This window comes from Oncorhynchus keta, chromosome 2 (assembly GCF_023373465.1).
Source record: "Oncorhynchus keta strain PuntledgeMale-10-30-2019 chromosome 2, Oket_V2, whole genome shotgun sequence".
Classification (NCBI taxonomy): domain Eukaryota; kingdom Metazoa; phylum Chordata; class Actinopteri; order Salmoniformes; family Salmonidae; genus Oncorhynchus; species Oncorhynchus keta.
This window is the reverse complement of record NC_068422.1, coordinates 58,999,524-59,027,460: the sequence shown is the minus strand read 5'-3', so window position 1 is coordinate 59,027,460 and position 27,937 is coordinate 58,999,524. Positions and strand designations below refer to the sequence as shown.

The following is a 27,937-nucleotide window of genomic DNA, read 5'->3' as shown; positions in this document are numbered from 1 at the left end:
TCAACCGTGAGCAACAATGCCATGGCTCTGAAAGATGTCTAGTCCTCCTCAGTCACTTGGCTCTCTGCTGCTGAGGTTGACCATTTAAAGACCGATGTGAAAAAAACGTCATATTACAGCGGGGTAAGCGAAATAATTGAAGTTATGGAGCCCTCGTCTTCTGTCCAATGCAGACGGACATTGCACACCGTATTATACAAATAAACGCACCAACGACAAAATTCGACATCCGAGCCACATGGGGCGCTGTGAAAGTAAACATCGATCTTGAGCTTTTAGCAATCCACTTCCGCTTTTTAATTTTTTTTAATCATCATTTTAATATCCATGGTTTCAACACTTGAGAAGGATTGATACAATTTCGCTGGTGTTTCTTATTCTGTCCTGGAACGCCATGTCGTATAATTACGTGGTAACAGCGCAGAAACCGACGGCAGTCAATGCCTGCATCACCGGTAAACGTGTTGTTCTTGTTTCTTGTTAGCTTCGCGCACCAGCATATCGTGGCAACCTCATCCACTACAACGTTAAGCTGAAGCCAAGCTACAGGCACTTGCAGGCCAGGCTCCCTTTGATATTGCCAGCAAGTCTATCAAGTCCCTTAATTAAATATACATTTTGAATAACCATCCACGGGACATGTATGGTCGACTAATATCGTATGGCTAGTTATCAATTGTCATTCAAGTGAGCACAAAATAGCACGAGTCAGTGGGTGCTCTTGCGCAGCCGGGATGTTTTGAAGCCAGCGCTCGCTGTCTTCAGTTGTTTGTCGATGTAAATTTGTTTGCTATCTAACGTCAGTCAATTGGATTGCAATTATCTTCTTGTTTATCAGTTTGTCAAGAATCTTAAAACAGCTTTGGAACTTCAGTGTTGCTAAATTACACAGGTAGCAGACAAGCCACTGCAGTGCCAGTCAATATGTCCACCTACATAATACATTGGCAAATTATACAATCGGGGACACTGCATAGTTGGGGATGTAGGGAGATTTACTTAACTAGCTAGCTAACGTTACCCTGCATTTATTTTGATTGCCAATATATTGGTGATAGCTAGCTAAATATTCAATGTATTACTGTCTAGGTTAAGAATCACGTGTGATTAAAAACAAAACTTAATTTAAGGCATTATGACACTAACAAATCCCATATTATTAATTCAATAAATCACGCTGTCAATGCAGTGCAACTTAGTGCATATTTTGTGAGTAGAAATGGTCTGCCTAGCTAGAAAAGTATTCCAGGTTTATTCCTAGTATATAGAAAAACAAATACTTGAACTCCAAAAATGTGTATTTTCAAAATACAGGAACGAGATCTGCTAGTCATATGGAAAACACTCCTAAGAAATACTCATTTCACTATTAGAAAAAGTTAGTCCGACTGACCAGACCACCCTCTCTTCTCCAGGCCACTTCACCTCTGCGGAGGACCTGAATATACTCATAGCTAAAAACACACGCCTGGAGATCTATGTGGTCACAGCAGAAGGGCTCCGGCCTGTCAAAGAGGTGGGCATGTACGGCAAGATCGCCGTCATGGAGCTCTTCAGGCCAAAGGTGAGTCTACTACTACCTGTATGTTTGTGTGTGCATGTTAGTCATTTCAATAGAGAGAAAACATTTTGAAACAGGGAGGTACTACCTGAACTTGTTCAATAAGAACACCAAATTATGTTTTGCGCTGCAGAAGGTTCCACTACGGTGTGCCCTTCTGAACAAGACCCTGGTTTCTTTCTGTAACTGCAATACTAGTTGTAAACTTCTCCTGATGCCGAACGTGAACATGGACATATGTTTTCACTGGCTTCAATGGAGAGGAACCTTTTTGTCTGTTTTGACTGCAGGGCGAAAGCAAGGACCTGCTGTTCATTCTCACTGCCAAATACAACGCCTGCATCCTGGAGTACAAACAGAACGGGGAGAGCATCGACATCATCACCCGCGCCCACGGCAACGTGCAGGTAGGAGAAAAAATAAATACGAGCATAGCCAGTGTCTTTGAGCTGTTGGAAATCAAAGTATGTTCTGCAAAACTACAACAGGAATACTCTGCAGACTGAAACAATAGGATGCCGTGAGACTCCTCTTAACTTGACCGACTTATTTATTTCTGCGTAGGACCGCATCGGGCGTCCCTCGGAGACGGGCATCATCGGCATTGTCGACCCTGAGTGCCGCATGATCGGCCTGCGGCTGTACGACGGCCTATTCAAGGTGATCCCGTTGGACCGGGAGAACCGAGAACTCAAGGCCTTCAACATCCGCCTGGAGGAGCTGCAGGTCATCGACGTCCACTTCCTGTACGGCTGTCAGGCGCCCACAGTCTGCTTCATCTATCAGGTAGGGAGGGGGAGGAGGTAAAATAGGGTGGGCGAGGCACAGGTAGGAAGTGGTGGATGAAAGGGGTACAATGTTGGAGCGGTTGTGTGTATGGATTTATATGGGTGTATGTTTAGGGGGTGGTTGTGGAGGAGTTGAAAAAAATGCACAAGTAGGAATTAAATGCTGGTGAGAGAACATTGGGGAGTCAGATGGGATGTGGCTATGAGACAGAAGTGCCTGTCTGGTGAATGGGGGAATGTGTGCTTTAGTTAGCAGAAATATCTGTGAGTGTCAGTCTGATTGTATCTGTGTGTTTGTGCTGTAGGACCCTCAAGGACGGCATGTAAAGACCTACGAGGTGTCGCTGAGGGAGAAGGAGTTCAACAAGGGGCCGTGGAAACAGGAGAACGTGGAGGCGGAGGCTTCTATGGTTATCCCAGGTGAGGAAAGAGAATGTTCAGGCAGGTTTCGACAATGGTCATCAGGGCTGTCATCCAATCCTCATGAGATTGACTGTGTTCTGATGTTCGAAACTCTTAGATGAGTGTTTAAAGATCACTTCCACTGGAACTGCAGCGCCCAAGGGTCCTCTTCTAATTCTTTCTCTTCGAGCGTATTTGAATGTGACTCCCTTGTTCATTGATTGACTTGGTTGTTTATGTATTTGTCTGTATATTTTAGTCCCAGAACCATTTGGGGGGGCTATAATCATTGGACAAGAATCCATCACCTACCACAACGGGGATAAATACTTGGCCATCGCACCTCCCACCATCAAGGTAAGGTCACCCTAAATCAAAACAATGCAGAGGCTTTCAACTCTTTTCCAACATCATGCACCTTCATAGCAAGGATGAATTGGATATGGAGTACGTCACTTCTCCAGATGCTCAAAGCACTTTACGTAGATCAGAGGGAAACTCCCCTCATCCACCACCTCTGTTCCTTTTTCCCCAACAGCAAAGCACCATTGTCTGTCACAACCGTGTGGACCCCAACGGCTCGCGCTACCTGCTGGGGGACATGGAGGGCCGCCTGTTTATGCTGCTGCTGGAGAAGGAGGAGCTGATGGACGGGGCCGTGGTGCTCAAGGACCTCCGCGTCGAGCTGCTTGGAGAGGTACGTGTTGTAGGCCTTCTGTCTCTTTCTCGTGATCTGTCTCCCTTGCTCTGTGTTTCTTGTTGTTTTCTCTTTTTTTGTGTGGTCTTTTTTTTTGTGTGGTCTGTCTCATTTCTTCTCAACGTCTGTCTTTTGTTCTTTTTATCTGTCCTTCTCTCTTGTTCTTTCGATGTCTCTCTTGCTTTTTCTGTTTCCCTATGATCTCTTGTTCTTTTTTATCTGGCTCTGTCGTCTCATATCTTGCTTTCAATGATGTCTCTCTTGAACTCCATTTTCTCTGCTTCTTTCCTGTTTGACAATCAACCTCTACATTACACAATTGAGTCTCAATGGCAGACTTATCCTTGAGTGTGTATTGTAAAAAACAAAAAGTGTACACTGGGCACTTTTTGTAAGTTGCTGATATGAGATGGGCTCAAGAGTAATGACTGTGTGCATCCATCCCTCCCTCCCTTGCAGACGTCCATTGCGGAGTGCTTGACCTACCTGGACAACGGTGTGGTGTTTGTGGGTTCCAGACTGGGTGACTCCCAGTTGGTCAAGGTAAGGCTGGTCATATAGGAAACCTCTTCAAAGGGTGAGACACTCTGTTATATTATAGACCCAAACTGTTATATTCCGAGCTGGTCACGGGTGCACCTCAGTCACGCTCAAGGTCCTAACCGCCATCGATAAAAGACAGTACTGTGCAGCCGTCTTCATCGACCTGGCCAAGGCTTGACTCTGTCAATCACCGTATTCTTATTGACAGACTCAACAGCCCTGGTTTCGCAAATAACTGCATCGCCTTGCTCACCAGGCGATTTGACACAAAGTGTGTCAAATCAGAGGGCCTGTTGTCCAGACCTCTCGCTGTCTCTATGGGGGTGCCACATGGTTCAATTCTCGGGCCGACTCTTCTCTGTATATATCAATGATGTCGCTCTCGCTGCGGGTGATTCTTTGATCCAACTTTACGCAGTCGACACCATTCTGTATACATCTGGCCCTTCTTTGGACACTGTGTTAACAAACTTCCACAGGAGCTTCAATGCCATACAACACTCCTTCTGGGGCCTCCAACTGTGCTTAAATGCTAGTAAAACTAAATGCATGCTCTTCAACCGATTGCTGCCCGCACCCACCCGCCCGACTAGCATCACTACTCTGGACGGTTCTGACTTAGAATATGTGGACAACTATAAATACCTACGTGTCTGGCTAGACTGTAAACTCTCCTTCCAGACTCACATTAAGCATCTCCAATCCAAAATTAAATCTAGAATCAGCTTCCTATTACACAACAAAGCCTCCTTCACTCATGTTGCCAAACATACCCTCGTAAAACTGACTATCCTACCGATGTCATTTACAAAATAGCCACCAACACTCTACTCAGCAAATTGGATGCAGTCTATCAGTGCCATCCGTTTTGTGTCATCCGTCTTATCTACCAGTGAACTGAGATCCCCATATACTACCCACCACTGCGACCTGTATGCTCTCGTTGGCTGGTCCTCGTTACATATTTGTCGCCAAACCCACTGGCTCCAGGTCATCTATAAGTCTTTGCTAGGTAAAGCTCCGCCTTATCTCAGTTCACTGGTCACCATAGCAACACCCACCCGTTTTTCTGCTTTTTTGCACACCTGTATTTCTACTTGCACATCCTCATCTGCACATCTATCAGTCCAGTGTTAATTGCTAAATTGAAATTACTGCCCCACTATGCCCTATTTATTGCCTTACCTCCTTCACTTGCTCACACTGTACACAGATTTTCTCTTGTGTTATTGACTGTACGTTTGGTTATCCCATGTGTAACTCTGTGTTGTTTTTGTCGCACTGCTTTGCTTTATCTTGGCCAAGTCGCAGTTTTAAATGAGAACCTTTTCTCAAATAGCCTACCTGGTTCAATAAAGGTGAAAAAAATAAAAATGGCCATCACTCAGTAATCGAAAGGTACAGATCAAACCTGTTTTGAAATTCAAGAATATATGAAAGGGTAAGCAAGCCTCACTATATTTTTTTTCTGTACTGAGTGGTGGACATCATCGCCTTTGTTTCAAAGAAAAATAAGTATGGTCAAAGTCCACATGTTGTTTATCTGGAGTTGTCACATTATTGTTATGGCTTGTAATGGAAATTATTATTCCCCTCCAGCTCAATGTGGACAGTAACGACTCCGGGTCGTACGTGGCGGTGATGGAGACCTTCACAAACCTGGGGCCCATCGTGGACATGTGTGTGGTGGACCTGGAGAGACAGGGACAGGGCCAGCTGGTCACCTGCTCTGGAGCGTTCAAGGAGGGCTCCCTCAGGATCATCCGGAATGGTATCGGGATCCACGAGCACGCCAGCATTGACCTGCCAGGGATCAAAGGTCAGTGTGGGCTTCTGGGCCCTCTGGGGTGGGGTGCTGCTCTCTCTGGACAAATACCCAATGAACCCTTAGCCCCTATACCCCTGGACAGTTGAAGATCTGAAGGAGTTGAATTGGTATAAGCAATGTATGGAAGTGCCTCTACCTCTGATACATTAGGGCCAAATTCGAGTTGGCTTGAATGGAATTCTCAAATTCAAGCTGGGTAGAGGGAAACCCAGGCCAGCGCAGCCCAGTTTCACAATTGGTGCCAGCTCAATTAGAATCGGGGGTTGGTGACGCCTTTACTATACAACCACCAAGCTGATCACTGCCTGAAGCTGACACAACATTTAGCTAGCTTGTCTGGGCTTGTTGCTGTTAGCTAGCACATGGACATGCAGTTGTCAGACATGACGTGAGTTTACCACCATAGCTGGATCCTTCATTCATTAGCTTTAATTAGTATTAGCTTGCAAATTAGTTAACGTGAGCTAGCAGGACTTTTAGCTGACCAGGCCGTATTTAATGTTCGCTAGCTACATCATATCAAACCTGTCGTCTGGCTTGCTTGGTTAGCTAGCTAGCTAATAGTCAATGCCATGGTAAGCAAGGTAGGAATTAAGCAAGCTAGCTAGCCTCTTGTATGTAAATCCCATATATTTTTGGACCTTATTAGATTTTTTATTTGTAATTCAGTCTGGTATTAGAAGATAGCCCCTATCTGCAAAAGCAGGGTGTCTGTGGAAAGCTGAGTATCTTGGCTATGGATCTGTGCCTTAAAGTCTTTGGTGTGACTTACTACCATATATGACCATACGAATGTGTAAGGGCAGGCTGAGCCGATGACCTCATTTCAAGATGGTTGCTACCTACAATCTGGTGTTGTGTCTTTTGGCTATGCCGGATTAAGTGATATGACATGCTATTCAATAAAATACTTTCGAAAATTAATATTACCTGATTGAGCTAATCATGTACTAGAGTCGGGCACCACAAAATAATATTTATAGAGCTGTTATCTTCCGAATAAAAATCTTAAAGACCTAGTAATATTTTACATCAATAGCAGTCAATGTTAATTGTTTTCTTAATTCAGTCTCATCTGAAAGTTGTAAATTCTTAGTTATCTGCACGAACCTTGGCTAACAAGTTGAATCAGCAATACAAAATTGGGTTTAATTATTTATTTACCAAATACCTAACTAATCACACAGAATTACACATACACATTTAAATCATAACTTGATTACAAATTACGTCATAAAGGAAAACGTCCCTAGCGGGCGGAACAGATATGACAGCTGGTTACACAAAATAAAAGGGACTGGGTTTGAGTGAAGGAGCGGGAAGACTGAGGAACAAAGGGCGAAGCTGTGCTATCGTAAATACAGTATCCTATGCATTCTAAATTACCTCCCATTTGGAAAAAGAAAATGCAATAAATATTTACTCTGAGCTTCGGTAGGTTGGTGGTAGATGGAAGTCCGTGTTGCCCAACCGAGTCCTTTGTCCTTTGAAGAATGTCTCTGCTGGTAAATTGAATACGTTGTAGTAACGTCGTTGTGTGGTAGACGGAATACCCTGTCTGTTCCTTCCTAACCCTCGTTTGCATCTGCTGTTGCTAACTCAACGGCTAGGAGGTATCACTTCTGTAGTGAAAAAGAGTTCAAAGTTCATACTATTCGCAACCAAAGCTCACGCTGATGTTGGCTTCGTTCTATTGTTATTATCTGAACCATTCTGACATTGGACCGTCGTCCTCGGAACAGGAGGTTACATTGTCGTCAAGGCTTTATATAGGAAGGGAGAGGAGGGTGTGTTTGAAAAGTTTCATAGCCCATATCCCTTCACAGGGGCGGCCAACTGATTGAGCAGAGCCCTACCTTATGAAAACCCAAATATCACATTTTAGAAGCTAAAATCACATTTCATCCCATCACAAATCATTTCATATTCAAACGTTTAAATTGAACAACAATTCCATGCGAATCTGATAACTCTGATGTGTAGACTTTCCACTGTAGAGTTTGTCATCTTATCATTGATGAGAATGTCTCAGATGACAACTGACATCATATTCATTAAGTACTACTGCATATGTTCAATTGGTCGGATTACCAGAATATAGTTCATTTCTCCCCACCTTCTGATGTTCCCAGAATCTCTATGTTAACCAAGGGTTTTGCAAATGTAACATCAGTAGGGTAGAGAGAGGAAAAAGGGGGGGAAGTGGTATTTATGACTGTCATAAACCTATCCCCCAGGCCAACGTCATGACACCGGTTAGCGTTGTGAAGCATTAACGAAATAGACACGAAACGCGTTGATTCACACCGAAGGCTGGGACTCCACAGATCACGAGGATGTCTTATTTGTCTGCCTGTGACCTACCGTTATTGATCACCAGCCCCGAGAGACAAAATGTTTATTTTACACAACATTTTCACCAAACGGCAAACATCTTACAAGATAAGCTTCGATTTGGTCTGTGTTTGAGCCTTAGCTACTTGGGGGTTATGACATTCATCCTTAGGTTGGTCGGAACAATTCTAGCCTATTGCGAATGGTATCTGATGATGTATGACCAAATGGCAACATCGAATGTCTGAGTGACTATCTTTGTTAATGAAAAATATGATAAACACTTGGATATCCCCTGTATGTTCCTTGACACCACCACAATGTTTGAGAGAGGTTTCTGTTCTAGAAATGTAGTTTTTTATAGTGAACAATCACTTTTAGGCACATCCAGTGTGCCAAAAAAGTACAATTACCACATTCGGACACTTGTACACTTGATACCCCATAACACCACCACAATGTTTGAGTGAGGTTAATACAGTAGCAATTGTGTTTTTATACTTTACAAATAGCATTTAGGGATTGCAAATATGTAATAGCACTGGAATTATCTCATTTACAGACATATGCCACTTTGGAGAGGTTTAGGGACACTTGGAAATGTCCTATGACCACACCTGACACCACTTACTAAGATATCTGGCCATTTCTAGTTGTTAGGTCTATCAATCCCATTTTCTTCTGATATTGTTCAAATTTTTTGGAAGCCATGTGTTGTTTTTCCAGGTCTGGGCATCAATAATTCACTTATAGCTTGTCAATGAAGGATTAGTTTCAAAATAAAAAAACTATTAGATTTTTTTTTGTGTGTGTGTGCTTGATCTTGTATATTCTGAACTATAATTCCTATCTTCTGATAATTTCCTCAATCGCCTAGCTGTCTTTTTTCCAAATACAACGAGTTTTGACTCCTCAGAATCATGTAATTACACATGAATAGCAGTTACTTTTGGGGTATGTTGATTTATGCAGAAATCTACATTTTCCCATTACGTCTAAGAGGCTAGCCTGTTATGCTAGAGAAGACACTAACCGTTTAGCTAACATCAGCAAGCTAAATACATGGCTCTGAGTCTGGCTGGCACTGTCAGGAGTATGGGATAATGTGAGTTACAGCATGGTGAATTAAATTCTTCAATGTCTTGCTAGCTAGCAACATTAGCGAAGCCAGCTGCAATCACATATTGGCTACCTGGCAACATGACATTTCTCATTTCTTTAGGCAGTGAAAATGTAATTTGAGCTAACCCACCAAGGCCACCCCAACCTGGGTAAACTTCAAAGTGCCAATGGAAATGGGGCCTCAGTGGGATTTTCTCCATATTGTTTGCATCTGTCTAATCTTTGCCGTTTTTGATTGTCGTAGTTTATTTTTTATTTTATCGTCCTTTTACTCGTGAACATGATTATGAGACGCAATTAGTTTATTTTGGCAATCAATGAGGCCCAGATAGAGAACAAAACCCTTAAGAAACTCAATTAAGCTACAGCGTTGACTACTTTCTAGTTCAGGTTCCTGTTTACTTGGCACCTAAATGGAAGAAAACCGACTAAAACCGGGAGGGACTACCTGGACTTAATCCAATAGTAGTCCAAATAAGAAACTCATTCTTGTTTTCTGTTGCAAAATACTTTGAAACATTTTCTGTTGTTTGCCCTAATGAAACACCACCTAGATAGTAGAATGCTGCTTGTAATTCTAGTACAGTGGAACACTTGACATTTTATTTTCCTCCATATTTATTTTGTTGTCCTCCCAGGTTTGTGGCCCCTTCGCTCAGAGGCTGGGAGGGAGACAGACGACATGCTGGTCCTGTCTTTCGTCGGCCAGACAAGGTGAGACAACCAGTGGTCGCCTTATAGAAAGGTTCTGCTCGTGTTGGCCACAATGCAATCACTCCCTGTCCAATCTGGTGACGCCTTACCTAATGCCAACATATCTTGTTTATATGATCTTGTTGTTGATTTGACACCTATTATAACAAAAGGGAGAATAGACAGACAAAACATTCAATTTCGAGCGTCAGACATTGACATGGATTTATTTATTTTTATTTTTATACCAATTATAACAAATAAGAAGTTTACAAAGGTTGAAATGATCAAAATTGCACGAAGAAGCTGTTGGTCGCTAAATCCGGCGACGACTAGGACCATGAAAAATCTGGCAGCTGGGTCTTGTCTGAGCGGTCGACTGTGAATGTCCTCACTTACTATTACACTTAAACTGATTCACTAAGATCTTCCCACTATAGTGTTGGGGCCCATACTGAACACTTTGTCACACCACGCAAACACAGACACAGCTGATTCTAAAAGGGGAAACAATATAATCATTAGAAGATACTAAAATACATATGCAATATGACAATAAGCAGATGAGCAAACTGTGGCATAATATAAACATATGAATGAATTCAATAGGATTGCATCTAGACGCCTGGCTTGGATCTTAATTTAGGGCTACCGCGCATGTGCTGGGGCACAGAAAGAGCTGGAAACTTCTAGAATCTGTAGAATGGTACCGGCTAATACACAAGTAACACAAGGCTAAATATATTGCAGATATAAACATACAAAATAGCCTCCAATACCCTACTCAACAAATTTGATGCAGTCTATCACAGTGCAATCTGTTTTGTCACCAAAGCCCCATATACTACCCACCATTGCGACCTGTACGCTCTCGTTGGCTGGCCCTCGCTTCATACTCGTCGCCAAACCCACTGGCTCCATGTCATCTACAAGACCCTGCTAGGTAAAGTCCCCCCTTATCTCAGCTCGCTGGTCACATAGCATCTCCCACCTGTAGCACACGCTCCAGCAAGTATATCTCTCTAGTCACCCTCAAAACGAATTCTTTCTTTGACCGCCTCTCCTTCCAGTTCTCTGCTGCCAATGACTGGAACGAACTACAAAAATCTCAAACTGGAAACACTTATCTCCCTCACTAGCTTTAAGCACCAACTGTCAGAGCAGCTCACAGATTACTGCACCTGTACAAAGCCCACCTATAATTTAGCCCAAACAACTACCTCTTTCCCAACTGTATTTAATTAATTTATTTTGCTCCTTTGCACCCCATTATTTTTATTTATAATTTGCACATTCTTCCATTGCAAATCTACCATTCCAGTGTTTGACTTGCTATATTGTATTTACTTTGCCACCATGGCCTTTTTTTGCCTTTACCTCCCTTATCTCACCTCATTTGCTCACATTGTATATAGACTTGTTTATACTGTATTATTGACTGTATGTTTGTTTTACTCCATGTGTAACTCTGTGTCGTTGTATCTGTCGAACTGCTTTGCTTTATCTTGGCCAGGTCGCAATTGTAAATGAGAACTTGTTCTCAACTTGCCTACCTGGTTAAATAAAGGTGAAATAAAAAAATAGAAAATATTGCAGCGGTAGTATGCATATAATATTAACATTGCTAATACAATACAAATGATAATGCTAGTTGCACTCAATAAACACACTTGTGACAATAATAATAACAAAACCACTCTAATTTGCAATGGACGCACACAACACTTAGTTAGGAAACGGCATGTGAACAGTTGCTCAGCACTTCCTCTTTCCTGCAACGGCATGTAAACACTTTCTAACATGAGGTGTCTAGGGCGGAGCCCTGCATTGCGTCCAAGCATCCTTATTGGTTGGAAAAGCCAAATCATATTGAGTGAGCCAGCCATTTTTACAATGTAAATTGCTTATTTCCACTGAATAACAATATAAATGCATCATGCAACAATTTCAAAGAGTTACAGTTCATTCAACAATCAGTCAGTTGAAATGAATGAATTAGGCCCAAATCTATCGATTTCACATGACTGGGAACACAGATGCCTTAAGCAAATAAAAAGTAGCAATGTAGATCAGAAAATCCATCCGTATCTGGTGTGACCACCATTTGCCTCATGCAGCGACACATCCCCTTTGCATGGAGTTGATCAGGCTGTTGATTATGGCTTGTGGAATGTTGTCCCACTCCTCTTCAATGGCTGTGCAAAGCTGTTGGATGTTGGCAGGAACTGGAACACGCTGTCATACACGTCAATCCAGAGCATCCCAAACATGTTCAATGGGTGACGTATCTGGTGAGTTGTGCAGACCATTTTCGGCATTCTGAGTAAATTGCCTGTATTCCTATTTGCTATATCCCATTTCAATTAATGTTATATTTACACAAAGCAAGAGAATAATATATATGTGACATGAACAAAAGCCTAATTCTACTAGCTGAAATATCATTAAGCAATTAAGACAAATTAAAGTTATGAGTAGTATTTTCTGAATTATTCAAAAAGTGTTTAATGTCTTAAAGTTTGCCGCTTTTAAATGTGAATTATTATGAAATTTGGAGTCTATACTATTCTCATATTTATTTTGAGTGACAAATATTTTAGACCACAAGAAGTGAAATTGAGCAAACAATAAGACGATGGAGAAATCAAATGAGGAGTCAAAAGGAAACTTAGGCAACAGCTGAGGAATGTTAATGAAAGAAATGCATAGTTGGCCGATGCCGATTTCCATGTTATTCCAGCAATGTGCAACCTAAAACAGCACATATAAGTAGTCTAGGCCTAATAAGAGAGGTGGATGGGGTACAAATGTGAATCAGTTTATAATTATCAAGTTCTGAGGACAGCAGAGTTGCTCTACAGCCCACGATGATTTAAAACCCAGCACAGGACCGCACAGCTAGCCAGGCACTGTGACACTCGCTCCATCTACGAGCTTCATCTTTTGTACTTCACTCATTTTCAGTCACCCCTTTGGCCGATGGTGTTACGGACCGTTGTTGTTGGGTCAAGTGACTTCAGCTTTCAGACAAGTAGAAAATATGTCCAAAGGACAAGTGACAAAAAAAGTTGATGGCAGGACAATGAGCCTCAGGATCTCGTCATAGTATCTATCAATTGCCATTGATAAAATGCAATTGTGTTCGTTGTCTGTAGCTTATGCCTGCCCAAGTCATAACCCCACTGCCACCATGGGGCACTCAGTTCACAAAGTTGACGTCCGCAAACCGCTCACCCACATGACGCCATACACGCGGTCTGCCCGGTACAGTTGAACCGTGATTAATCGGTGAAGAGCACACTTCTCCAGCGTGCCAGTGGCCATCGACTGTGAGTATTGCCCACTGAAGTCCGTTACGACACCGAACTGCAGTCAAGACCGTGGTGAGGACGATGAACACACAGATTAACTTCCCTGAGACCGTTTCTGACAGTCTGCAGAAATTATTCTGTTGTGCAAACCCATCAGCTGTCTGGGTCGCTCGTTTCAGACCATCCCGCAGGTGACGAAGCCGGATATAGAGGTTCTGGGCTGACGTGGTCACACGTAGTCTGCAGTTGTGAGGCCGGTTGAACGTACTACCAAATTCTCTCAAATTACATTGGAGGCGGCTTATGGTAGAGAAATTAATGTTAAATTCTCTGGCAATAGCTCTGGTGGACATTCCAAATTTGTGCACAAAATTTGAGAGAAATAAACTTTTTGTACATATGGAACATTTCTGGGATATTTTATTTCACCTCATGAAACATGATACCAACACTTTTATATTTTGGTTCAGTATATAATAAGTTGTTCTGTGTTTGTGTGTCCTCAGGGTGCTGATGCTAAACGGGGAGGAGGTGGAGGAGACTGAGCTGCCTGGCTTTGTGGACAACCTGCAGACCTTCTACTGTGGCAACGTGGCCCACCAGCAACTCATCCAGGTACACACACACACACAGACGCACACTAATTATGAGGGGAAAAAATCGATAGCTACATATTGGGATACTATTTTTGACAATATATGGTATAATTTTGACTCGTAATATTATTTTTTCGCTAATTGGCTGTACCTGCACAAACTCCTATTTCCATGACTGATCAACACTTTTCTCATTGCTCTCTTATCCCTCTGAGGGAACATCGAAATGAAATACAATCGTATTGATTCACAATACACTGCCTAGAAAATCTTTATTCCCCTGGACTTATTCCACATTTTGTTGTTACAGACTGAATTCAAATTTGATTAAATTGATTGTTTTTCTCACCCAGCTACACACAATACCCCATCATGACAAAGTGAAAACATTTTTGGGGCTAATTTATGGAAAATGAATTACAGAAATATCTTAATTTACATAAGTATTCACACTCCTGAGTCATTACTTTGTAGAAGCACCTTTGGTGGCATTTAAAGCTTTGAGTCATCTCGGTTATGTCTATCAGCTTTGCACATCTGGATTTGGGCTCCATGCTGGCCGGGAAAATTCCTCCACGAGAGGTTGAAAACCAAATGGCCAATAACCTATCCTCCTACTAGGCCTATCGTAAAATATATGTTAGTTACGAACAGTAGCTTATTTCTCAAATATTCGAAACAAGAAGATGTCCTAAAGTTGTGGCTTTCAAAAATAACAAGAATGAAAGTAGATTGCCTCAGCCGAGGAATAGTCTATTCTCAATCACAGATTTGAGAGATGGGACATTTATTGTTCTATTATTTTGAGGCAAATTTAGCAATTGTTATCCAGTACTGCAGACTGCTTCTATCCAGCCCATGATGTAGGCCTATAACCTAGCTCACTACGGTAAGACAGCCCGTTCTTCATCAGACAGTCACTGCTCCATCATGTGCATCTGCCACAGACACGCTAACACACAAACCGGTGCCACGCACACACACAAATGCAAGGGCACCCTTGCTATTTTTCTTTGGGGCAGAATCTTCTGTTTTCTCTGCAAAACTGATTGAATGGCTTTTTTTTTTTTACCCAAGAGGCACCTGACACTTACCACAAGTGAGAAATTACACATAAACAAGAATCACTTGCCATAAACCAAATTAATTCGAATTTTGAATAATTTAATCCACACCATTTTTTTACTTTGAAAAATCTAATTATCTATTTTTTATGTGCTGTTGTAAATCAAACAAATACACGTGTGAACACAGTTTTCAAATAGTGAATCATACAAAGGTACTGATATATTTGTGTGTGTGTGTGTGTGTGTGTGTGTGTGTGTGTGTGTGTGTGTGTGTGTGTGTGTGTGTGTGTGTGTGTGTGTGTGTGTGTGTTCAGATCACGTCAGGCGGTGTGCGTCTGGTAATGCAGGACAGCAAGGCCCTGGTGTCTGAGTGGAAGGAGCCGCAGGGCCGGAACATCAGCTTGGCCGCTTGTAACTCCTCCCAGGTGGTGCTGGCCGTGGGCCGCGCCCTCTACTATCTCCAGATCCTCTCTGGGGAACTCAAACAGATCAGGTACACACAACTCAAATCCATTCGGACTTTATTGACAGTGTTGTTAAACAGCACCAGAGACTTGGTGAGCCCCATACCAAATGAATTGTAAATACGTGTGAATCAACAGAAATGACAGTGCCTTCAGAAAGTATTCATACCCTTTGACTTACTCCACATTTTATTACAGCCTGAATTCAAAATAATTTAACTTAATGGGGTATTGTGTATGTAAATTGATTGACACACAATACCCACATAATGACAGTAAAACATTTCTGTATAATTATTTTGCAAATGTATTGAAAATGAAATATAAGTAAGTAAAAAGTCATTCACAACCCTGAGTCGATAGTTTGTAGAAGCACCTTTGGCAGTGATTACGGCTGTGAGTCTTTCTGGGTAAATCTCTAGCTTTCCACGCCTGGATTGAGCAAAATCTGCCCGTTTATTATTTAAAAAATTCTTCAAGCTCTGTCAGATTGGTTGTTGATCATTGCTCGACAAAAATGTTCAGGTCTTGTCATAGATTTTCAAGTAGATTTAAGTCCAAACTGTAACTTGGCCACTCAGGAACATTCACAGTGTTCTTGGTAAGCAACTCCAGTGTAGAGCTGGCCTTGGGTTTTAGGTTATTCAAGGATTCATCATCTTAAGTAGCACAGCAGATGCAACGCATTGAATATTTACATTCACTCAATTCAAATGAATTTTGTAACTTTGTCCCAGAAGCGTTTAACTGCCGCCCACTCTCACATCATATGAAGGAGTCTGTCTACCTGATTTAGGGGACACAGTCAACAGTTGGGAGTTGGGACCATTTTCATTCTAAAACTTTTCCTTGGTGTTAAATACGGTCAGGGAACAAACGTTAAAAAAATATTAATGGTTCGTATTACGGGATGCCAAGGTCGTTTTTCTCAAGATTCTGTTCCAGTTAAAGTGCTGTTCAGAATCACTTATCTGTGGATCATACTTTTTTATTGGCTAGCTCAGCATATAAGCTTTCCAAACGTTTTTTTAAACATATATTATAGTGATTGGTCCTTTCGGGAGCCTAGATAAATTATTTATATATTCCATAATCGGATAGGCCAGTAGTTTTGATTCCCAAGGGACTCCATAGGCCAACATAGCTGACTAAAGTTTAAAATGTGTGTGTGGGGGTGTGGTACCTGGTAATGTGTTGTCTTACAAACCTTAGAATGTTCTCAAACCATTGCTATCCGTATATATGCAAGGGTACGGATTCCGCATGTGAAACATGGGGGGGGTGCAAAATGCTGGCCTCCAAATCGCAAGGCTTTATTGACTATGAACATGCCATTTCGATGACCTGTTCCATTGTTTTTTAAGTTTCTGATAAAGATAAATTGTGTGAGCAATAATAAAGCGTAGGTTAACATTGTTTAAGGGATATGTCAGTTAAGACCTCCACTTCTAGTGCAATAGGATACATCATATTTCTCTCCATACTCAGCCAGTGGGGGGCAGAAAATCATGTCTAAACAAATTTAGGATGGGATGAAATGCTAGTGCCTGGAAATACAATTTAAAATGTATTTAAACTGTATTAAATAAATGTGTTTCCTCATCAATCGACACACTACCTCATAATGACAAAGCGAAAAAACTGTTTTTTAGAATAAATAAAAAAATAGCTTATTTACAGAAGTATTCAGACCCTTTGCTATGAGACTCTAAAATGAGGTCAGGTCCATCCTGTTAACATTGATCATCCTTGAGATGTTTTTACAACTTGATTGTAGTCCACCTGTGTTAAATGCAATTGATTGGACATGATTTGGAAAGCCACACACCTGTCTATATAAGGTTCCACAGTTGACAGGGCATGTCAGATCAAAAATCAAGCCTTGAGGTCAAAGGAATTGTCTGTAGATCTCCGAGACAGGATTGTGTCGAGGCACAGACCTGGGGAAGGGTAGCAAAAACATTCTGCTGCATTGAATGTCCCCAAGAACACAGTGGCTTCCATCATTCTTAAATGGAAGAAGTTTGAAACCACCAAGTCTCTTCCTAGAGCTGGCCGCCAGGCCAAACTGAGCAATCGGGGGAGAAGGTCAGAGAGGTGACCAAGAACCCGATGGTCACTCTGGCAGAGCTCCAGAGTTCCTCTGTGGATATGGGAGAACCTTCCAGAAGGACAACCATCTCTGCAACACTCCACCAATCAGGTCTTTATGGTAGTGTCCAGATGGAACCCACTCCTCAGTAAAAGGCACATGACAGCCTGCTTAGAGTATGCCAAAATGCACCTAAATGACTGACCACGAGAAACAAGATTCTCTACTCTAATGAAACCAAGATTGAACTCTTTGGCCTGAATACCAAGTGTCACATCTGGAGGAAACCAGGCACCGCTCATCACCTGGTCAATACCATCCCTATGGTGAATCATGTTGGTGGTGGCAGCATTATGCTGTGGGGATGTTTTTCAGCAGCAGGGACTGGGAGACTAGTCAGTATCGAGGCAAAGATGAATGGAGTAAAGTACAGGGAGATCATTGATGAGAAACCTGCTCCAGAGCGCTCAGGACCTCAGGCTGGGGCAAAGGTTCACCTTCCAACAGACCCTAAGCTTACAGCCAAGACAACACAGGAGTTGCTTCAGGACATGGGTTGCCAACATTTCTAAAAACCTGTTTTTGATTTGTCATTATGGGGTATTGTTTGTAGATTGATTGACGGCGGCGGAACTATTTGATTCATTTTAGAATAAGGCTGTAACGTAGAAAATTGAAGGGGTCTGATTACTTTCCCGAAGGCTCTGTATGTACACATACACATACACACACACACCACTTTGAACCCAGTTGGAGTCAGCTCTACAGGCCATCACCATGCCCGAGGATAGTCTTACCAATTTGTAAGTCGCTCTGGATAAGAGCGTCTGCTAAATGACTTAAATGTAAATGTAAATGTACACTGCTGGCCAAGGAAGGCTCTACTAATGTGGTCTGGTCCAGCAATCACTGTTGATGCTGAGCTGTAACAAAAGCCGTTCCTTTTTGAGAGTGGGCTGTACCCACACACTGGGGCAAAACAAATATCCAATGAAGTCAAACTCAGTTCCACAACGTTAAAGTGCTTTGAGCACCTATAAAAGCACTTCATAAATCCAATCCCATATGAGGATGTAGTGAGATACCCAATGGGGTTGGACTATTCTCTTCATCACTCATCTTGAAAAAACGTTAAAATCAATCCGGCGTCATTAACACAATGGAAAAATCAAATGATTTATTATTGAAATCGCATGGGAGACGGAGGGAAAACTAAGTGGTACAATTTAAGGCGTATAATGTCCGGCCAGGTGAGATGTAGTCGTTGTTTCTGTGTGTCTGTAAGTTGTTTTGTATTTGAAGTAAAAAAATAAAATAAATAAATATTAGCTATAGTCGTTTTTTTGTTGTTGAACTAATTGAATACAAAACTGAATCCAATCCCATGCCCTTCTCTCTGTCCCCCCTCAGCACGGTGGAGATGGAGCATGAGGTGGCCTGCCTAGACATCACGCCCCTGGGGGAGGGCGGAGAGTCGCCCCTCTGCGCCGTGGGCCTGTGGACGGACATATCGGCCCGGGTCCTCAAGCTGCCCTGCTTCACCGCCCTGCACAAGGAGATGCTCGGAGGAGGTGAGATGGAGATTCAACTGTGTACTTAAAGGGATAGTGAGGGATGGATAGATGGGAGGAACTGATTTGAACCTTTTGTGTAGCCAGGTAAGTCTGTGTAACTGACAAAAAAAAAAACATTTCCCACATTTCCCACTGGGGATGGGTACTAGATTTTGTATTTGATAACTATTAATTGACAACATTTTAATAAATGTAATTATTTAGCAGGTTCAATTCATAAGACCTGACAACATTTCTAATGCTAAGATGTGTTTGTTGTTTGGAGTCTGTCATTGAAAATATTAGTTTAGTTTTCAGTTGAGTATCAGAACAACCAGTAATTGGAGCAACTGTTATTGCAGCCCCATTTCACGCTAACATGCCAGTATGCAACATTTATTTTCCAGAGTACTCAAATCCAGACATTCTTTCAAATGCCCGTCCCTAATGTCCGCCCGCTGTTTTGTTGCTCCCAACCATGGTCTTTTAATAAAGCTTCTCAAATATCAACATTTTCATAAAGATATCATGATTGGGAGCAGCGAAGAATTGGCCACACATTCTCTCTTTTTTTTTCTTTTCTGTATTGGACATTCTCTTTGTCCTTCTGTTATTATTTTTGGATGTGTTAATATACCCCTCCTATTGAAAGCCTGTGTGACTTGGCCGTGAAAGGGGAGGGAATCCTCAGGGACAGAAGCACTCTACTGCTGGTTTCACACGTCCTCGATCCATTTTTTGCAATGTTGCACAACCACGCGGAAGCTGTTATTGTGAGACCTAGCTGTCGATGCCTTCTTATTTGTTCCCGGAGGATGAATAATAGTTGTTTTTGAATTGACAGTGGAATTCTGCTGCTATTCTGAAGCTTTTCACACATTTGACGAGATTCTGTGTGTTTGTGTGTGTGTGTGTGTGTGTGTGCAGAAATTATCCCTCGCTCCATCCTGATGACGACGTTCGAGGCCAGCTACTACCTGCTGTGTGCCCTGGGAGACGGAGCGCTCTTCTACTTCGGCCTGGACCTGACGACAGGTCAGGCTGCTGGAGAAACACATACTTCTGTTGCCTTTCGAGTCAACATTTTCATAAAGATTCCAGACAGTTAACTGCACCATCATCTAATTCGTTGATATAACAAATTAGGTTAAGATGTGTCAAATAGGAGGCTGTTCATAGGCCCGTTCATTTGTCTTCACAGCTGCAGTTCGATTCTGTTTCAGAATTCTGAAAATGTATTGAGAATGTCAAACTCTTCATTGGCAATACAATTGAGTGTACAAAACATTAGGAACACCTTCCTAATATTGAGTTGCACCTGCTTTTGCCCTCAGAACAGCCTCGATTGGTCAGTGCATGGACTCCACAAGGTGTTAAGTGTTCCGCAGGGTTGCTGGCCCATGTTGACTCCACCCTCTGAATGGGACAAATACACATCCACTTTCATGTGCGCTGATTAAAGTGGATTTAACATGTGACGTCAATAAGAGATTCACCTGGTCAGTGTATGTCATGGAAAGAGCAGATGTTCCCAATGTTGTTGACACTCAGTGTATATTAAAAATGGAAAGGGTTTTGGATTGGAATTGCCGCTTATCTCCTGAGCAGACTGAATTGAAAGTGCACTTACCCCCTGGCAGGGTTGCAAACTTATTGTTAAACTGTTGGCATTGACCCCGTTGTGTTGCCAACAGGCGTGCTGAGCGAGCGGAAGAAGGTGACTCTGGGCACCCAGCCCACGGTGCTGAGGACCTTCCGCTCCCTGTCCACTTCCAACGTGTTTGCCTGCTCCGACCGGCCCACCGTCATCTACTCCTCCAACCACAAGCTGGTCTTCTCCAATGTCAACCTCAAGGAGGTCAACTACATGTGTCCGCTCAACTCCGAGGGCTACCCAGACAGGTTAGTCAGTCACGCTCGTCTCAATAGTCCAAAGTGGCATCCTTAGCACGTCTTCTCCGTTTGTACTGATGTGGGGACGAATTCAACAGAAACCTCCTTTCCCCCTGTCATCTGTCCTGTGGTTTCAGACCAGTGCACGTGTTGGAGAGGAGACGGAGTCGTGCGTTGATTATTTTTCTCATTCAACGACTCTCAAGCAGGAACAGGAATGATAGCAAAGCTAGACATAAATATGTAACGTACCTGTTGTTGGTGTGTGGTTGTAACCTGCACTTCTGTGTCTTTGGCAGTCTGGCGCTGGCCAACAACAGCACTCTCACCATCGGGACCATCGACGAGATCCAGAAGCTCCACATTCGCACGGTTCCCCTCTACGAGTCTCCCAGGTAAGAGGGAGCAAGACCCATAGAACTAGTTAGAGTAGAAGTTTATCTATCCAATGGATTGACCCCTCGGGTAAATCAAGAGTGAAATATTTATTTGTTTCTTTTTTACTCTTTCGCTCTCTGTCTCCACTTTATTCTCGCTCCCTCCCTCTCAGGAGGATCTGTTACCAGGAAGTGTCTCAGTGTTTCGGGGTGCTGTCCAGCCGCGTGGAGATGCAGGACGCCAGCGGGACCACGGCAGCGGTGCGCCCCAGCGCTAGCACTCAGGTAGCTGCACACCATCGGGTATTTCAGTGTACCACTGCCAGGATCTCGTGTTCTGGGCCCCCGTAGTCGTAAATATTCTCAGGGTAGGAGTGCTGATCACGGATGAAGAGCTTTTTGAATATGGGCCGTGAGCCTCGTTTCCCGTATTCAACGCCGTTTTCATGATGCACCGTGACTTAAGTGCAACTGCGTGTTTTGTAGAAGAACCGTCTGGAAATATCTGTGAACTTTCCTCTATATGAACTAAAGCATCAGCTTTCAGAGTGTTACTGTATTTTATTTAGCAGTTTTAGTGCAATTGTGTTAGGTTTTTTTGGGGGGTGCCTTGAATGGTAGTAGTGCACATCGCTTGGCTGACAATGTGTCCAGATGACTTAGTTTAGTCTAGGTTTATTGCACACAAAAAAAAACAAGAAAAAAATATAACTTGTAGATTAGGAAGAACCTACTCCCCTTTTCCCCTGGCCTTGTGGGTGTGCATAGTCTGAGTTTTCATATTTTCCCACTTCCTCTGCCTTTCATATCTCCTCTCTCCCGATCTCTCCCCCAGGCTCTGTCAAGCAGTGTGAGCTCCAGTAAGCTGTTCCCCAGCAGCACCTCCCCACACGAGACCTCCTTCGGGGAGGAGGTGGAGGTGCACAGCCTCCTGGTGGTCGACCAACACACCTTCGAAGGTAAGCCCCCCCCCCTTTAAAACGTCTTGACTAAAGAAAACATTTTCAATTGGTGATTTGTCCTCAATTGCGTGATTTTCACACGTGTGTTCGTCCTCCCAGTGCTCCACGCCCACCAGTTCCTCCAGAGTGAGTACGCCCTCAGCATGGTGTCCTGCCGCCTGGGCAGGGACCTCTCGGTCTACTTTATCGTTGGCACAGCAATGGTCTACCCAGAGGAGGCGGAGCCCAAGCAAGGCCGCATCATCGTCTTCCACTACACTGACGGTGAGGGCTGACTTCTTCTTTCTTCCATCCTCATTGTTCTCGCTCTCTCGTTCCCATCATTCTTCTCCTGTTATTCTTTCTCACCCCCCTCATCTTTTTTTGCTCACGCTTTCTTCTACAGTCTTTCTTCCCCTCGTCTTTTTCTCACTCATTCTCTCACCTTTTTCCTCACTCGTTCCATGTCTCTTCCACCCTTGGTAGTGCCTGATAGCACCTTCCTATCGATAATCATCTCAGTCACGAAGATGAATGACTCCGAGTGAAAATACTGTATCAGAGAGCTATAACACGAGCCTGAAAACCAAACTGATGTGCTACTTTTCTCCGTTTGTTTAAAATAATTGCCTGGAATCCAAACCATTATGCTCAGTTTCACCTTTCTTTCACAGTGAAACAAATGGTTAAACAAAACGTATCCTTTTGGATTTCAGGCTACTGCAGCACCGGCTCTGACCCAGACTGTTATTTCTTCTTGTTGTGTGTAGGTAAGCTGCAGACGGTTGCAGAGAAGGAGGTGAAGGGAGCAGTCTACTCCATGGTGGAGTTCAATGGCAAACTGCTGGCCAGCATCAACAGCACAGTGAGCATTTCACTTTTGATGGTTTGAAAGTAGATGTTTTTCAAGGCCAGCTCCTATTTCACAGGCTTCAGTTGTAGACACTCGCATGGAGGGGAAATGTTTACCTCCACTTAAATTAAAACTTTCACGATGTCTCTCGTTGCCAATAATGCATCACTAAGTGAATATTTGATTTAAGTGAAAGTTAGGATTCGCCCCATGGTACTTGGCAATAAGACATTTTAAAAACTAAGAAAATTAAAGGAGACATTTCACGGTTTCAGTTTTATTTCTCAATCCTGACGTTAAAATGAGTTGAAAACACCTTGGTGTTGCTGCCTTGTCAAATTCAGTGCTTCCTCTACAATGACCCGTAATGGCTGCCGCTGTGAAACTAGTTATGGGGCCCACAACCATACTGTTAAAGGGTGTTGGGGATAATTTATGTCTATACAGTAGTATTCTTTCCAATGGAACGTTGGAATCTAAAGGAACATTGAAGGGTGTATTTCTTGTAGTTGTATGATATGCATGTCTCCTACAAAAACAACCTCTGTGCTTTCGAGTCCTTGTTACTCCGAAACTACACTGCAGCGTCCGGACTCTGCTCCTCGACAATTGTGCATGTCAATATCAACGCATCGTCAACGTGCACACGCCCCCCCAGGTGCGTCTGTACGAGTGGACCGCTGAGAAGGAGCTGAGGACGGAGTGTAACCACTACAACAACATCATGGCACTCTACCTAAAGACCAAAGGTGACTTCATCCTGGTGGGAGACCTGATGAGGTCTGTGCTGCTGCTGGCCTATAAACCCATGGAGGGCAACTTTGAGGAGGTAAGGAATGACACTAAGAGAGGCCCTGCTGGTGTCCACCCTTTTTCCTTAAGAGGATGGTGGATGTGCTCAACGCCACACTTCAAGGTCTAAATGACAATTTGTTTGGTTTTTCTCAAACAGTTTGTTCCCCCTTGGATACAACATTCTCCAAAATATAGATTTGAATACTTTTATTTTGTCACCCTCATTTCTCATGGGCTTTATCAAGGAGGATTCAACACCAAACACTTGCAATGAATAAGAACTTGAGTGATGAGTTGGAACTATTGTTTGTTATCAATAATTGCACCTCTTGGGTGAATAAAGTTTATTGAATGGAATTGAATTGAGGCACTGGTGATAAGCCTGCTTTTCACCTGTCACTCTTCTCAGATTGCCCGTGACTTCAATCCCAACTGGATGAGTGCTGTGGAGATCCTGGACGATGACAACTTCCTGGGGGCGGAGAATGCCTTCAACCTCTTTGTGTGTCAAAAAGACAGGTGCGGTGGGAGTCTTGACCTCTTTCTGGAATCCTCTCGCCCTCCGAAGGAAGAGACCTCTAATACGGTTTAGGAGGCAAATCAGTAGTATGCGGTAGAATCGCAGAAAGACTCATTGAGATGGAGCCCGGGCCTAGACATGTCCTCACACTCTCACCGTCATCATCCATAAGCCCTCAAGTTAATCATCCATGATCACTGAATTCCTTTGTCTTTCTCTCACGTGTTTGTTGATGCCACCGTTTCTGTCTTCTCTCCCTCGTTCTTCCTCCTGTGCTGTTTCGCTTTGGGTGATCATCATTCTGTTTGTCACCATCTTATTTCTTACTACCTCTTCCCTCACACGCTCGTTTGTTTCTTACTCAATGCCACTCCTCTATATCTGCTGCTGTTGCTTTTCCCCATTTTTATATATTTTTCTGCCTGCCTCTGTATCAGTCGCTCGATCTCTTTCTCGCATCACTTTCTCTCGATCATAATAAATTCAATGCTACTTTATTGGTACGAAATAAATGGGTACACATTGCCAAAGCAGAAATGTGTAGATAAATGGGTACAATAATTAGCACTTTTTAAAAATATATTTTTGACTCTCTGAAATGTAGCTTTTTTTAGAATGAAGTGAATGGGTACACATTGCCAAAGCATGAAATAATTAGGACCAAAATAGATGTTGAGCTCTCTCCCCCTCTCTCTCCCTTGGCAGCGCGGCCACAACAGACGAGGAGCGACAACACCTGCAGGAGGTTGGCGTGTTCCACCTGGGGGAGTTTGTCAACGTCTTCTCCCATGGGTCACTGGTGCTGCAGAACCTGGGCGAGAGCTCCACCCCCACGCAGGGCTCCGTGCTCTTCGGCACCGTCAACGGCATGATCGGTAATGGCCCCCCCCAGTGCCACATGCCAGGGCTGTATTCACTAGAAACAAAATGGAAGCACGCGGGATGAATCAGGGAAGGCCTAACCTGCATTTGTACAATGAGAAACACTTGTTTTTTTTCCCCATTGCAAAACATTTAGCTATGGTTTGTTAGTTTGCCGTAATGAATACACCCCAGGGTCGTAGAGTATGCATTAGCACAAAACAAGAGAGATCTGTGTTCTTATTGGACATGTTGCTGTAGCAGCACTTGGGTTTCAAAATTTTGTTTTTCTGGTACAGACTGTACTGATGCCAATTTCAAGGTCCCGAATTCCCCCGTGTCTTTTTTTAATTTTTTAGGCTCTGTACAGTTACAGCAAAGTTGTACAGATTTTCCTCAACTACATAAGCACCCATCTTCAGGATGAGAGGTGGGGGGGCAGTGGAGAGGATGCATCTCCCAGTAATTTCCATGTGACTTCCAAAATCAAAGTCAATTTACTTTCTCAATTTCTTTCATAGCTGTGGTCATAAAGAAAGGGGAATGATGATTGGAGTGTTCAACGAAGTTCTGCAATGACTATTCCCTCCCGCAAAAAGCTGCACAACGCATTTGTGTTCGTGGACAACAACATATTCAGTAGGCACAAACTGGAGCGGGGGAAAAAATGTCACCTTCCCTCAGTCAGACAACCCACACTCTCAAATTCCCTCTTCTTCCATCTTTTCCCCTCCACTAGGTATGAGTGACGAGCTCCACAAGCGTACGGATCTGCACATATCTATTTCGGTTCTCCTTTTATTTTCTCCCATAAATGACAAGCCACCTGTCTTATGTCTCTAGGTCTTGTGACCTCTCTGTCCGAGGGCTGGTACAGCCTGCTGCTGGACCTGCAGAACCGACTCAACAAGGTCATCAAGAGCGTGGGCAAGATCGAGCACAGCTTATATCCTTTCCTTCTGGTGTGTGTGGACCTGCCCCTATGAAATCACACTGAAAGTGCCTTTTCAGAACCGGTGAGCACCACTGTCATGGGTGGCAACTTGGTACCACCGACCTCGACGTGCGCTGTCCGAATGGTAATGGTTGTGGTAATGGTTGTCATAACATGCCTAAGCCCGTAAATGAATGCATGACAAGGCCCTTTGTTTTACCGTGTCATGCGTGAATGAAGCGACGGCATGAAGTTGACAAGTAGCCGTGTGTAGGTGATACGGGGAAGTAACAATAGGGTTGACGGCCTTGGGATTTTGGATCACTGTAATTGGCCAGCCAAATGACCGCCGTCACTGTAATAACCATTCGAATAGGCACTCCTTCGCTCCTGACTGCATGTGCTGCCATTAAAAATAGAATGAATAGAACGGGCGTCCCAATTCAAGTCAATGATGGTATAATGGGTGGCCATTGCGAGGCGCAAAGCAGGAAGTGTAGCCATCAATATGTGCTGTGATTTGTTGATTTAAACTCATATATGACTGTTTTATTTTCAAGACAGTCTTCATCCATAACCGTCAGTTTCACGGTTATACACTAATTGTGCCAGCCCTAAGAATCACACGTTTGAGAGACTCTTATTGTGGTCTAAAATCACTTGCACTGTACTTTCCTTTGAAAAAGGTGCCAGTTCTCATTTCAGGGGCTGCTACTCATTTAAATGATTCAGTACCAGGTGCTCATATTTTAGAGTGAACATTCTATGAGTACTCAAACCCCCAAAAATGCATGTTCTGGTACTCAAAAGGACAGAGTTCTCGGTAAGAGGACTGGCTTTGCTGTAGGCGTGTGTGTTATTTGTCTTCCTTGACTCTGGCACCTGGAGGTCCTTCCATACGGAGCGTAAGACTGAGCAGGCCACGGGCTTCATCGACGGGGACCTCATCGAGAGCTTCCTGGACCTGGGCCGCGCCAAGATGCAAGAGGTGATCAGCACGCTACAGGTACGGACACGCATACACTCTCACACATACACGCTTTCACACAGAAACACACACACTCGTTCACACTCTCTCAAACACACACACACACAAGCTCGCTCGCACTTCTTGGACTGCAGTAACGCTTGATAAAGGTACCACTTAGATGCACGTGTCCCATAGCTTTGCGGGTTAACGCAAACTACTGGGACAGTGAGCTGACAGCACCCTCTTCTGCATTTCAGATTGACGACGGCAGCGGAATGAAGCGCGAGGCCACCGTGGACGAGGTCATAAAGATTGTGGAGGAGCTGACAAGGATCCACTAGCCCCTACCACTCAGACTCCGGCCATTACGGAGGGGAGTCGGGTGGAGGGGGAGGGGTGGCTAGGGCTCTGTAAATACTTATAAATAAATAAAAAGGTGTTTGCATGACCGTCCTCCGGACTTCAAATTAATTGACAATGTTTTTTAAATCCGATCCCACATCAATACTTCACAGGTGCTTGGATAAACAAAAATGGTCTGTCGACCATAACGATGACAGGCAAAGGGACTGGTTAGAAAGGGTATGGGGGGAGGGGGGCAAATCACTGCAGTGCGAGGACGAGGAAAGATGACTCATGGATTTGACAGGGATCCACTAAAGTAGGATAACGATACCTTCGCTATTTTGTCATTGACGTTTCTCCATGTTTCTTTTAATAAAGGTTGCTTTAGTACTGTGTA

At 43.4% G+C, this 27,937-nt stretch overlaps 1 protein-coding gene across 1 annotated transcript; it reads left to right on the top strand.

Moving 5' to 3' along the window:
- The first annotated feature begins 281 nt into the window (after positions 1-281).
- Positions 282-27,937, top strand: LOC118357490 (DNA damage-binding protein 1). Its single transcript, XM_035734639.2, has 26 exons — positions 282-455; positions 1,416-1,564; positions 1,852-1,968; positions 2,126-2,347; positions 2,655-2,769; positions 3,011-3,108; positions 3,290-3,448; positions 3,908-3,991; positions 5,591-5,810; positions 9,914-9,989; positions 13,786-13,894; positions 15,257-15,435; positions 18,909-19,069; positions 19,979-20,086; positions 20,746-20,953; positions 21,244-21,339; positions 21,495-21,606; positions 22,157-22,280; positions 22,383-22,547; positions 23,033-23,127; positions 23,774-23,944; positions 24,320-24,429; positions 25,136-25,305; positions 26,135-26,237; positions 27,108-27,231; positions 27,453-27,937. The coding sequence occupies exons 1-26, from the start codon at positions 395-397 to the stop codon at positions 27,534-27,536; spliced, it is 3,420 nt and encodes a 1,139-aa protein (XP_035590532.1). The 5' UTR covers positions 282-394; the 3' UTR covers positions 27,537-27,937.